Genomic DNA, 13,217 nt, shown 5'->3' on the forward strand with positions numbered 1-13,217 from the left:
CCCGCGAAGCAGGGAGCCCGATGCGGGGCTCGATCCCAGGACCCTGGGATCATGACCTGAGCCTAAGGCAGACGCTTAACGACTGAGCCACCCAGGCGCCCCTTATTTTTTATTTTTTAAAAGATTTTTATTTATTTATTTGACAGAGAGAGAGAGCACAAGCAGGGGGAACAGCAGGCAAAGGGAGAGGGAGAAACAGGCTCTCTGCTGGCAGGAACCCTGACATAGGGCTGGATCCCAGGACCCCGGGATCATGACCCGAGCCGAAGGCAGATGATTAACTGACTGAGCCACCCAGGCGCCCCTCTTAATAGCCTTTAAATGTGTCACAGAATGTTAAGTGTTACCAGCCATAGTCACACACAACCCCTTCTAAAGAGATTATTTTCTGTTCAGGGTATCTTATTTTAAAAGGTAGAGAGATATAGAACAGTTCTTAAAGTTTGACTTCAACAAGTCGTGTTTGAGAGCTGAAGAGACTTTTCATGTTTTCTCTGTCAGTGGTTTCTTAGCCCTAGGTGCACATTAGAATCACATAGAGAGCTTTTCATTAAGACCTACTGATGGCTGGGTTCCACCTTCAGAGATTCTGATTTAATTGCTCTGGAATGGGTCAGAATCATTCTGTAAAATCAGGAGGTTGGCTTAGAACTGAGGCTTTCAACCTGCCTGAACACAATTGTCACATTCTGGAACCCACGTTTTGATAGGATTGCTAGAGGATTGGTATTCAAAGCACTGAGGTAACCTGGTGGTTCTGAAGCTTCAGCGTATATGCATAAGAGTCATCCAAAGAGCTTGTTAAAATAGATCCCTGGGCAGGCGCCTGGGTGGCTCAGTTGGTTAAGTGTCTACCTTCAGCTCACGTCATGATCCCGGGGTCCTGGGATGGAGCCCCACATTGGGCTCCCTGTTCACTGGGGAGTCTTCTCCCTCTCCCTCTGCTTCTGCTCTCTCTTTCTGTCAAATAAATAAATAATATCTTTAAAAAAAATAGATTCCTGGGCTTCACCTGAATATCTAAAGTCAGGAGATCTGGTGTGGGGCCCACGGATTTGCCATTTTCAACAAGCTTCCTCCCAGGTGATGTCTTGCTGCGGGTTTGAGGACCACACTCTGAATTAGTGTCACTTTAGCCCACTAATGATTTCCTCTCTGTTTTGATATTTTCCTGACCTCCTTTGCACCGTGTGGCTTTTTTCTCTGCCACTTCACTATAAATCTAATCTTCCCCCATTCGCCCCTGTGACCAGTTAATATACGTCTTAGAGGTGTCGTGTTGGGAGCACGTATTCTGATAACATAGAAATGTTTGTACAAATAACATTTGTACGACATTTGGGAGGTAAGTGGCAAGATAGAGTAAGTGGTGTGGTTAGGGAAAGGAACTTGAAGGACAGCAATGCCAGAGGAGTGGGGAGAGATTGATCTCAGCCCAGGTCTTGATCTCAGGGTCCTGAGTCCAAGCCCCACTTTGGGCTCCACAAGCGGTGTTAAGGTGTAATTTATAGACAGTAAAGTTTACCCTTTTTGGTGTACAGTTTTGTGAATTTTGACAGACATATCCATTGTGTAACTGCCATCATAATCACGATATAGAACAGTGCTTTTTTTTTTTAATTTTATTTTTAATTTTAATTTTTTTTATTTTTTAAGATTTTATTTATTTGACAGAGAGAGAGACAGCGAGAGAGGGAACACAAGCAGGGGGAGTGGGAGAGGGAGAAGCAGGCTTCCCGCGGAGCAGGGACCCCGATGCGGGGCTCGATCCCAGGACCCCGGGATCAGGACCTGAGCCGAAGGCAGACGCTTAACGACTGAGCCACCCAGGCGCCCTAGAACAGTGCTTTTACCTACCCCACCCCACCCCCAATTCCACAGGGTCCTTTTAGTTTCTTCTCCATCGGGGATTTTCTGGATACCCTTCTAGTTTTCACCCAAGCCAGAAAGGCCTAAAATTCTAACTTAGGCTTTTCTCTGTATAAGACATTTAATTTTTTTATTTTGTTTTAAGAAAACTTGTTTCAATGTGGTAAAAAAACATGTAAAATTTACCACCTTAAGCATTTTCAAGTATACACTTCAGTAGTAAGTATACTTGCATTGTTGTGAAACAGATCCCCAGAACTTTTTTATCTTGTGGACCTGAAACTACATACCCATTAAACCACTTCCCTTCTCCTCCTGCAGCCCCTGGTAACCACCATTCAACGTTCTGTTTTTATGAATTTGACCACTTCGTATGATACTTTTAATAAGCTCAGCCCCCTGTGGTACCACTCATTTATTGAGTGTTGCTTAATGTCACGCCGTGTTCTGAATGACTAAAACAGATGTAAGCCCTGATACCTAGGAAGTTATGTGTAAATCATACTTAAGTAAGTAATTTTGTTTACGGAATTCTTAAAAAAATATTAGTAGTTGTTCGGCACCTAGAGTGTATATAAGATTTTATTGTTTGTTCTGGATAATAAAACATCACAAATATATTCCTTGCTCTCCAGCAACATATATTACATTCCAGTAGAAGTTGACATATTTGACTTTTTTTTTCCAAATTATAAAATGACAAAACTACTGTAAATTTGGAAACTGAAGACAAATCACTTTTTTTTTAAAGGCTTTTATTCATTTATTTGAGAGAGAGCATGAGTGGGGGAAGGGGCTGAGCAGGGAGTCCAATTTGGGGCTCGATCCCAGGACCCTGAGATTATGACCTGAGCCGAAGGCAGACGCTTAACGACTGAGCCACCCAGGGGCTCCCTAAACAAATCACCTCTGATCTCACCTACTTGTAGACAACTATTACTTATTTTCTCTTGGTCTTGTTGTGAATTTTTAATTTCAATGTACTTACACTTTTGTATTCTGATTATTTCTTTTAACATCTTCATCACATTTTTCCATATGTCATAATTTCATAATCCTTACTTTTTTTTTTTTAAAGATTTTATTTATTTATTTGACAGAGACACAGTGAGAGCAGGAACACAGGCAGGGGGAGTGGGAGTGGGAGAGGCAGGTTTCCCGCTGAGCAGGGAGCCCGATGCGGGGCTCGATCCCAGGACCCTGGGATCATGACCTGAGCCGAAGGCAGACGCTTAACGACTGAGCCACCCAGGCGCCCCCATAATCCTTACTTTCAAGTGTTATGTAATGTTACATTTATGTATATCCCATACTCAGATCATTGTTTCTTTTTCCTACATTTGGACCTTTAAGCGTTTATACTTTTTTTAATTTGTGCATGTGGCTTTTACCAAATAGTTAACTCTATCATAAATAACATTTAAGGATGGGAATAATAACCACAAAAATAAAATGTCCAAAATGGAAGGAGATAGTTTTGTTAAGGTATAGGTCTTTATTATGGACCAGTTGTATCCTTGCTTCCTTTCCCTGCCCTGCCACCCCCCTTCCCCAGCCCCCTACTCCCACCCCTCAGATGTACTAAAACCTATGCAGTTAGAGAATAAAGAAGTTTTTGCGAAGTTCTCCCTCTAGGAAAGAGTCTTCTTTCACAGTGCTATGAATAAGGATATATAAACCTTTGGCCTTTCTCTTCTTATATTCTAAAGAGTTGTAGGGGGTTCAGCCTGCTGGTTGTATAAAAGCAGGAGTTTAGGAAGCAGTACATTTGTATTCTAATGGGAAGCATGGTAGGCGGTAGACTGAGAGAAGAAATCCTCTAGTGATGGGCAGAGCTATGCTTTATTCTCTGGCTCTTTTTTTTCCCCTTTGTATTGCTCATTTTTCACTTTGTGTATTTTTTTTTACCATTTTTTAGAAAGAAGAATCCAGTTTATTACAAAGTCCTAAATCTCCCAAGAAACCACCTCGAGTAAAAACAGCAGTTCAAAAACCTTGGAGGAGCAAGTCTTTGTATCTAATTTCTTCGAAGGATGATGTGATTGAGAAAGGGTAGGTACTGCTTTTTATGTGCCAAGTGTTATTCTGCAATGGTAAGATTTTTGAGGAATTGAAAAATTAAATAGAAATTGAAAACTGAATACATTGATTTTTTTTTAATAGGAGTTCCTTACATATTTCACTGATAGGTGTTAGAGTCATGCATACTCTGAATTAGGAACAGAACTCCTGAGATTAGTCATTTGAAATAGATGGTGCCTCTGATCTCCACCCTTTTATGAGCTGTATGGTCAAAAGACTTCTGAGAAGATTTCCCTCCAGTTCTTACTTGGCCCTGTTCGGTATTTCTCAAACTTGCAAGCTCATAAGACTGTCAAGAATTTTGTCATTATTTAACACAGCATATTACCTTATTCATTTAGATTTGCCCACATAGGTACTCTTTTCACTGTTCTTTATTTCAAATGGGATTATTTTCCGTCAACCTAAAAAAATACCCTTTGGTGTTAACTTTGGTGTGGGATCTGCTGGTCCCACTAATTTATTACTTCATTTTTATTCTTTTGTTTTCCTTCGGGATAAAATCACTAACACAAAGTTCACCATTTTTAACTTATCTTTAATGTTTTTTGTTTTTTGTTTTTTGTTTTTTTTTACTTGTAGACTGTGCCAAGGATCAGCCTGAGGTAAAACTTAGGGCCTTCTTAGGTCCTCTCTAGTATGTGCCTTTTCCTGGGCATGTGTGGTCACTTTCTAATTTTTCCCTACAAATGCATTTTGCTTTTGAATGTCCTAATCTTTCATGTCTGCCTTCTAAAAGGAGGAAAAAGAGAAAAATGAAGATTGGGGGTAAAAAGGTCAATGTCTCTTTAAGTTCCTGGAAGTCCCTTCAGCCTGAAGGGGACTGGGCTTGCAACCACGTGGAGCAACCACAGTGGCCACCTGCCTTGTCTGCACCTCTGTGATCTGCAGCAGCAATCAGAGATCAGAGCTCAGATCCCTGAGATTTGGTAGACAGGGTCTTTTCTGCTCGCCCTGGCTTTTGCAGCTGTATGCAGAATGCTCCAGAACACATGCACAGCTGTCTGCCACAGGGCTGGGGGTAGGGAAGGTTAGCTGCTGCTATTGTGTTAGCAACTCTAATTGACCAAAATGAACCCAATTTACTCTGCAAGCCTTCCCCTGGAAGGTGAAAGCCTTAAGACTCCAGGGTTCCAAAAGAGTTACATTAGATTCTGCCAGTGCAATTGTTGTTTAGGGGGGAGGCAGGTTCCTGGTGCTTCCTACTCTGACATCTTCCCAGAATCCTCACCTCTGGGAATTTTGTTTTCCTCAATGAGTTTTGGCCCCAGAATTCCTTTTTAAAAATTTATTATTATTATTATTATTATTATTATTATTGTTATTATTATTATTAATTTTAACTCCAGTGTAGTTAACTTACAGTATTATATTAGTTTCAGTTTATATTAGTTTATAGTGCTTGAATAGTTCCATGTATTACTCACGGCTCATCAAGAGAAGTGTACTCTTCATCCTCTTCACCTATTTCACCCATCCCCCCACCCACCTCTGTAATCCTCAGTTTATTCTCTAAAGTTAAGGGTCTGTTTCTTTAGTTTGTCTCTCTCTTTTTTTTCCTTGTTTGTTTTGTTTCTTAACTTCCACATATGAGTGAAATTGTGGTATTCGTCTTTCTCTGACTGACTTATTTCCCTTAGCATTACACTCTCTAGATCTATCTGTGTTGTTGCAGGTGGCAAGATTTCATTCTTTTCTATGGCTGAGTAATATTCCATTGTAAATATAAACCGCTTCTTTTTTTTATATTGTCAGTTATATTACCTTTTTAAAAGTTTTTTATTGTAATTCCAGTGCAGTTAACGTACAGTGTTATATTAGTTTCAGGTGTACAATATAGTGATTCAATAATTCTATAGATTACTCAGTGCTTATCATCGTAAGTGTACTTTTTAATCCCCAACACTTATTTCACCCATTCCCCCCCCACCTCCCCTTGGTAACCATCAGTTTATTCTCTATAGTTAAGAGTGTGTTTCTTGGTTTGTCTCTCTCTTTTTTCCTTTGCATGTTTGTACTGTTTCTTAACTTCCACATATGAGTGAAATCTTGGTATTTGTCTTTCTCTGACTGACTTATTTTGCTTAACATTATACTCTCTAGCTCCTTCCATGACGTTGCAAATGGTAAGATTTCATTTTTTATGGCTGAGTAATATTCCATTGTGTATGTATACCACATCTTCTTTATCCATTCATCTATTGCTGGACATTTGGGCTGTTTCCATAATTTGGCTATTGTGTACAATATACATATATGAATTAGTGTTTTTGTATTTTTGGGGTAAATATCTAGTGGTGCAATTGCTGGATTGTAGAGTAGTTCTATTTTTAACTTTTTTTTTTTTTAAAGATTTTATTTATTTATTTGACAAAGAGGGACACAGCGAGAGAGGGAACACAAGCAGGGGGAGTGGGAGAGGGAGAAGCAGGCTTCCCGCTGAGCAGGGAGCCTGATGCGGGGCTTGATCCCAGGACCCTGGGATCATGACCTGAGCCGAAGGCAGATGCTTAACGACTGAGCCACCCAGGTGCCCTATTTTTAACTTTTTTAGGAAACTCCATACTGTTTTCTAGAGTGGCTGCACAGTTTGCATTCCCACCAACAGTGCACGGGGATTCCTTTTTCTCCATATCCTCGCCAACACTTGTTTCTTGTGGTTTTGATTTTAGTCATTCTGACAGGTGTGAGGTGATATCTCATTGTAGTTTTGATTTGCATTTCCCTGATGATGAGTGATGTTGAGCATTTTTTCATGTGTCTGTTAACCATCTGGATGTCTTTGGAAAAATATCTGTTCATGTCTTCTGCCCATTTTTAAATTGGATTATTTGTTTTTTGGTTTTGAGTTGTATCAGTTCCTTATATATTTTTGATATCAACCCTTTATCAGCTATGTCATTTGCCGATATCTTCTTCATTCAGTAGGTTGTCTTTTAGTTTTGTTGCTTGTTTTTTTGCTGTGCAGAACCTTCTTATTTTGATATAGTCCCAATAGTTTACTTTGGCTTTTGTTTCCCTTGCCTCAGGAGACATATCCAGAAAGATACGATTATGGCCAATGTCTGAGAAATTACTGACTGTGCTGTCTTGTAGGAGTTTTATGGTTTTAGTCTCACATTTAGGTCCTTAATCCATTTCTAGTTTATTTTTGTCTCTGGTGTAAGAAAGTGGTGCAGTTTCATTCTTTTGCATGTAGCTGTCCAATTTTCCCAGCACCACTTGTTGAAGAGAATGTTTTTTTCTATTGCATATTCTTGCCTTTTTTGTCAAAGATTAATTGACCATGTAATTGTGGGTTTATTTCTGTTGGCTCCGAAATTCTTGACTACATTGTTAGCACTCAGATTTCTTTTAGCAGATTAATTTTTGTATTTTTCAGTTTATCTAGTAGGTCTTTAAAGGGAGAGTTGGTCTAAATCACCCTGTCTGCCATTTCCAAAAATAGCAGTTAATGAGCTTTGGTGTACTTTGCTTGCATTATATCAATTCTTACTGCATCCCTATGAAGAAAGCATTATCTTAATTTTTCAAGTGATAAAGATATATAAGTATGAATTGAGAGAAAAGTTGAATTTTGAGAACTATGCATTGTTTTTATGTTTATGTTGCGGCTAGAGTATAGAATATTACAGTGAAAAGGCAAGATACAAGCTAAAACAATAAATGAGGTTCAGATAGTGAATTTTTTTGTGTCACATTAGGGAATTTGGAGTTTATTTTCTATGCAGTGGAAAACATCTAGAAAGGTTTTTTGTGTCATTTACTAAAATTAAATTATTTTATTTTCAAAATTGGAAATATATGCATAGTTCAAAATTAGTAGCATGCTATCCACTTATTCTATACCTTTGTTTTTACTGAATTCATTGGAAAAGGTGTTTCATAGCATTAAATGCTATCACTACAGTAATAGATATACTATAATCTATTTTTTCTGTTGTTTCTTGTTTTTGTAATCTTATCTCTCCTTATGTCTGGTTGTCTTTAATTTTATGCCAAACATTGTATTTGTATTCTATTGAGGGACATGGACATTATTTCCAATATTTTTCATTATTAAAAACAATGTTGCAATGGATATTCTTGTACATTTGCTGTATTTCATGTATGCATATGTCTGCAAGATAAATTTCTCAAAGTAGAATTTCTAAATCAAAGTTCATGTGATTTAAAAATTGTTTTAGATATTACTAAATTATATTTCATAAGAGTTGTAACAACATACTCTTTTCAGCATGTATGAGAGCATTCAAGCCACTCTGTGTCTTTTAATTGGAGAGGTTAGTCCATTTACATTTAAAATAATTACTGATAGGTATGGACTTATTGTCATTTTATTAATTGTTTTCTGGCTATCTCATAATTCCCTTGTTCCTTTTTTTCTTGCTCTCTTCCTTTGTGATTTGATGATTTTCTGTAGCGAGAAGCAATATTTTTAAGGTGGAGGAGACCTGAGCCTGTTCATATGTCTAGAGTATCTAGTGGAAAGGGAAAAGTTAAAGATCCATGAGAAAGAAGAAGATCTGTATTTTCAAAGGAGAATAGAAGGAAGGATTCAAGAACAGAGGCCATGAGATTAATCTCGGACACGAGATAGGACACTTTTTCCTGAGACATGATGGAACGAAATAAGGATAGGTATAGGTGGATATATTTGTTGATAGATAATTTAAGAGTTTTCAGCTGCAAATAACAGAAAACATGACTAACAATGGCTTAGACAAATTGGGCTTATTTTTCTCACAGAACAAGAAATCTGAGGGTAGGCAACTGCCAGTATTGGTTCCTTGGATTGGAAATATTAGGGCCTGAATTTTTGTAATGTTCTTGGCCATTTTTCATATTCATTGGTGTTACAGCTCCTGATATCAGGCTTTCAAATCATGAAGAAGAAAGGGCAATTTTCTGTTTTTGTTTTTTTTTTAAAGATTTTATTTATTTATTTGAGAGAATGAGAGAGAGAGAGAGCATGACATGGGGGAGGGTCAAAGGGAGAAGCAGACTCCCTGCTGTGCAGGGAGCCCGATGTGGGACTCGATCCCGGGACTCCAGGGTCATGACCTGAGCCGAAGGCAGTCGCTTAACCAACTGAGCCACCTAGGCACCCAAGAAAGGGCAATTTTCATTAATCCTTTCCCTTTGGTCAGGAAAGCAAGCTTTCTTAGAAGCTCACCAGCAGACTTTGTTTTGTATCTCATTAGTCATAACTGTGTCACATGACGATCCGTCTATGCAAGTCGGTCTTAGAAAGTGAATATTTAGCTTTCTCAGTATCACCCAGTATCTGGGAATGAGTGTTGAGTTAACCAGTCAGTCAACAGTGTCTACTACATCAGGGAGTGGAAACAGAGGCATGTTGTACCTACCTTTTGTCTGAGAAGAACCTGCAAAGCAAACTGCTGGTGGGTTGGGGTGCAGATATATTGGTGAGGTGGATGGGCATGTTTTATGGAGCTGGAAAATAAGGCTTAGAATAATTGCAGTGAGGTATGGAGAGGGAGGTGGATAAGAAAATATAAAAAGATAATGTCTAAAGCCATTAGTCTAGCTCCATAGTCTTCCATTATCTCACCCCACACTACTACATATAAATCCTTATGAATCCCACCTGTTGTGAGGATTAAATATGATAATGTGAATTTTATTTAGCACAGTGTTTGGTATGTGTTATATAGTGTTTACTTAACTGTTAGTGTCCTCTTGCCCTAAGCAAATTAGTTAACTTGCAGCCTTTTAAACAAGGCTTTCCCTACCTACTTTCATATATTGCTCACTATTCTCCCCATGTAACGAACCCCTCTAGAACCCTCCTACACTGTTGGTAGGAATGCAAACTGGCAATAAGTTTTCCACTATCCATTGCAACTTCTAATTGTTAGGGTTATTAAAAATGAAAATTAAAGGATTGATAGAAATCAGCTCTGAATTTAATATGTATTATATCAAAACAAAATTACATGAGAATAAAATATTGTTAATAATGCAAGTCAAGGGGCACCTGGGAATGCAAGCTGGTGCAACCACTCTGGAAAACAGTATGGTGGTTCCTCAAAAAGTTGAAAATAGAGCTACCATATGACCCAGCAATTGCACTACTGGGTATTTACCCGAAAGATACAAATGTAGTGATCTGAAGGGGTACATGCACCCCAATGTTTATAGCAGCAATGTCCACAACAGCCAAACTATGGAAAGAGCCAAGGTGTCCATCAACAGATGAATGGATAAAGAAGATGTGGTATATATATACAATGGAATATTATGCAGCCATCAAAACCCCCGAAATCTTGCCATTTGCAATGACGTGGATGGAACTAGAGGGTATTATGCTAAGCAAAATAAGTCAATCAGAGAAAGACATGTATCATATGATCTCACTGATATGAGGAATTCTTAATCTCAGGAAACAAACTGAGGGTTGCTGGAGTGGTGGGGGGTAGGAGGGATGGGGTGGCTGGGTGATGGACATTGGGGAGGGTTTGTGCTATGGTGAGCACTGTGAATTGTGTAAGACTGATGAAGCACATTTGTTACCTCTGAAACAAATAATACATTATATGTTAAAAAAGAAGAAGAAGATAGTAGGAAGGGAAAAATGAAGGGGGGGGAAATCGGAGGGGGAGATGAACCGTGAGAGACGATGGACTCTGAAAAACAAACTGAGGGTTCTAGAGGGGAGGGGGGTGGGGGGGATGGGTTAGCCTGGTGATGGGTATTAAAGAGGGCACTTATTGAATGGAGCACTGGGTGTTATATGCAAACAATGAATCATGGAACACTACATCAAAAACTAATGTTGTAATATATGGTGATTAACATAACATAATAAAATAAAATTAAAAAAAATAAAGGACCCCTCTAAACACACACGCTAGCACACACACACACACACACTCACAATACATCTAATACCCATTTTTCAGGGAAAATCTCATTTCTTTAATTACTAATATAGCTCAAAGGGACTTCTCATTGTTACCTATCCCAGTCATTTGACATCTATATTCTTGAATTCATTCAACCAGCAGTTAATCTTATAGAGAGTTGTCTTTATTGAGGACTGTACTTTATTTTCTCAGCCACTTCTTTTTTTTTTTTTTAAGATCTTATTTATTTATTAGAGAGAGAGAGAGAGAGAAAGCACAAGCAGTGGGAGTGGCAAGGAGAGGGAGAAGCAGGCTCTCCACCAAGGAAGGAGCCCGACGCGGGACTCGATCCCAGGACCCCGGGATCATGACCTGAGCCGAAGGCAGACGCTTAACCGACTGAGCCACGCAGGTGTCCCTCTCAGCCCCTTCTTAAAGGCTGGACCTGATACTTGGACTTTTTCTTCCCCTGTTCTCTCACAGCATTCAGATGCACTCCTAAGATTTGGTGCCATATATACCAAAGGTGCTCAACATATATTGATCAATGCGTTCTTATCCTTATAATTTAGGTTGAGGCGCAGGTCGGAAAGCAGCAAAATTATTCGCTTAACATCTTTTACTGACATTTCTGAATGTCTGAAGCCCCAGCTGGATAGAAGATACACCTACACAGAAGAACCTTTGGTAAGTATTTTGAGAACTGATTTATCTGACTCTTCATTTAACTGACCAATGTCCCCTGATTTTAGAGAATTTTTATTGATTTACCATAGTATTTTTTTCTCTACTAAACAATACACTTTATTTTTTCCTTCCAAAAAGATTTGTATACAAAAATTTTATCTGTGTTTCCTTTTGTAGTTCCATGTTGCTATGTATATACTCCATTGATTACTATTTTCAAAAACAACTGTCTTCCGGTTTTGGTGTGAGAATACCTTAGATACAAAATAAGACCATCTATTATTTTTATTAAATTGCTAACATTTGATAAAAAATAATGTTTGATGTTATGTTTCGGAAATAATTTTTATAAAGCAGAGTATTTTCAGTGTGTGGCTACCTTAATAAAGTGGATTTACTACACCAGTTGTGGTTGACAATTTTATATTCCCTAAGGATTATACTTTAGGTAGAAACTTTGGTAGTCCCAATATAGTCTGAACACTTAGCTATAGTTTTGTATAACTTTTTATTTTATTCTAAGCAAACAGTTCTCCTTTTCTTCCAACTAGGGCTTTTTTCCCTACCAAAATAATATATATTTTTTAGTTTTTGGAATGCCAACAGTTAAACATCATAAAAACATTAAATTCTCACTTTAGAATATGTTTGGAAGAGGGCTAAAGAGAGAGGCAGAGAGACACTATAACAATGCCTTAAATTGTTCATGCCACAGTTATCTTAAGATTACAAAGAAGTCTGAGTTCCATACAGCAAATGCCAGAGTTCCTGTGAACGGTGGATGCCTTTTCATATTCTAAAGTCACTCTTATGTTTGGGGAAGTAACCAAATTTCTGTGTTTCAAGAATGGTATTAGGGTTGCCAGCTTTACTGGCAGAGAGGGCCCAAAATAACAGCGTTTTGTGAGAACTTACATTACCATTACATTCTGAAGGCCATGAGCCTATCCAAGGAGGGGCCCCCTGAGGACATTTAATGAGCAGCACTGAGAGACCTTGAGGATGGTTCTTTTTATAACTCTCTTGTAGCCATTATAGCATTACCTCAAGGCTAAAATAACAGTAAATATGTAGGAACGAGGCCACCAACAGAGATTTGGAAGACTCCTAAAATGGTATCGCTGTGCCTGAAACATGAAAATAATAGAGGTTGAGAAGTTACCCTAACATTAAGTTTGAAATCAGATTGGTTCATAATAGAATGAAGTCTGCTGCTATAGTTGCCTCCATAAATGACTCTTAAGTGACAGTTATATGCAAACATACTGCATTAATTACTTACATGGCACAAAAATAAAATAAAAAGTCCAGCAGGAAAACGACAGCCTGGCAGAATTTATGAAACCCTGTTGTACAGTGTCGTAAAAAATCACCATGTTCTTGGGTGGATCATGGACTTCTGTTTTGTTATCTAGGTTAAAACCATGGCAGATAGTGCCTTGGGAGGATTTGACATGGAAAATTTGTTGCAGACTTTGTATGTAGAAAATAGAGCTGGATTCTTCTTTACTAAATTCTGTGAACATTCAGGAAACAAGGTAGAAAATAATGATTTTAAATCTAATTTTATGACTTTACCTCATTTTAAACTAAGAGAAGTTGAAGTAATTCAGTGCTCAAATAATTATATTTGATATTAAAATTCCCATTTCTCCTGGTAAGAAATTTTATGCTAAATATTTAGTAAAAATGTAAACATCTCAGTTATAA

At 38.2% G+C, this 13,217-nt stretch overlaps 1 protein-coding gene across 12 annotated transcripts in view; it reads left to right on the forward strand.

Moving 5' to 3' along the window:
- The window catches only part of RGS22 (regulator of G protein signaling 22), a 125,757-nt gene that overhangs the window by 51,174 nt on the left and 61,366 nt on the right, over nt 1-13,217 (forward strand). For 11 of the 12 annotated variants that reach the window (XR_010410576.1, XM_064588075.1, XM_064588066.1 and 8 more), the window contains exons 11-13: nt 3,788-3,921; nt 11,393-11,507; nt 12,923-13,045. Coding sequence is in view for 11 of the 12 variants with exons in the window: in XM_064588075.1 (XP_064444145.1) it covers nt 3,788-3,921; nt 11,393-11,507; nt 12,923-13,045 (372 nt within the window). In the remaining variant the exon portion in view is untranslated. The remainder of the gene's footprint in view (nt 1-3,787; nt 3,922-11,392; nt 11,508-12,922; nt 13,046-13,217) is intronic. The other variant, XM_064588069.1, reaches the window with a different exon arrangement.

This window comes from Mirounga angustirostris, unplaced genomic scaffold (assembly GCF_029215605.1).
Source record: "Mirounga angustirostris isolate CCGP_5_RB_7025 unplaced genomic scaffold, mMirAng1.0.hap1 SCAF_4, whole genome shotgun sequence".
Lineage (NCBI taxonomy): Eukaryota > Metazoa > Chordata > Mammalia > Carnivora > Phocidae > Mirounga > Mirounga angustirostris.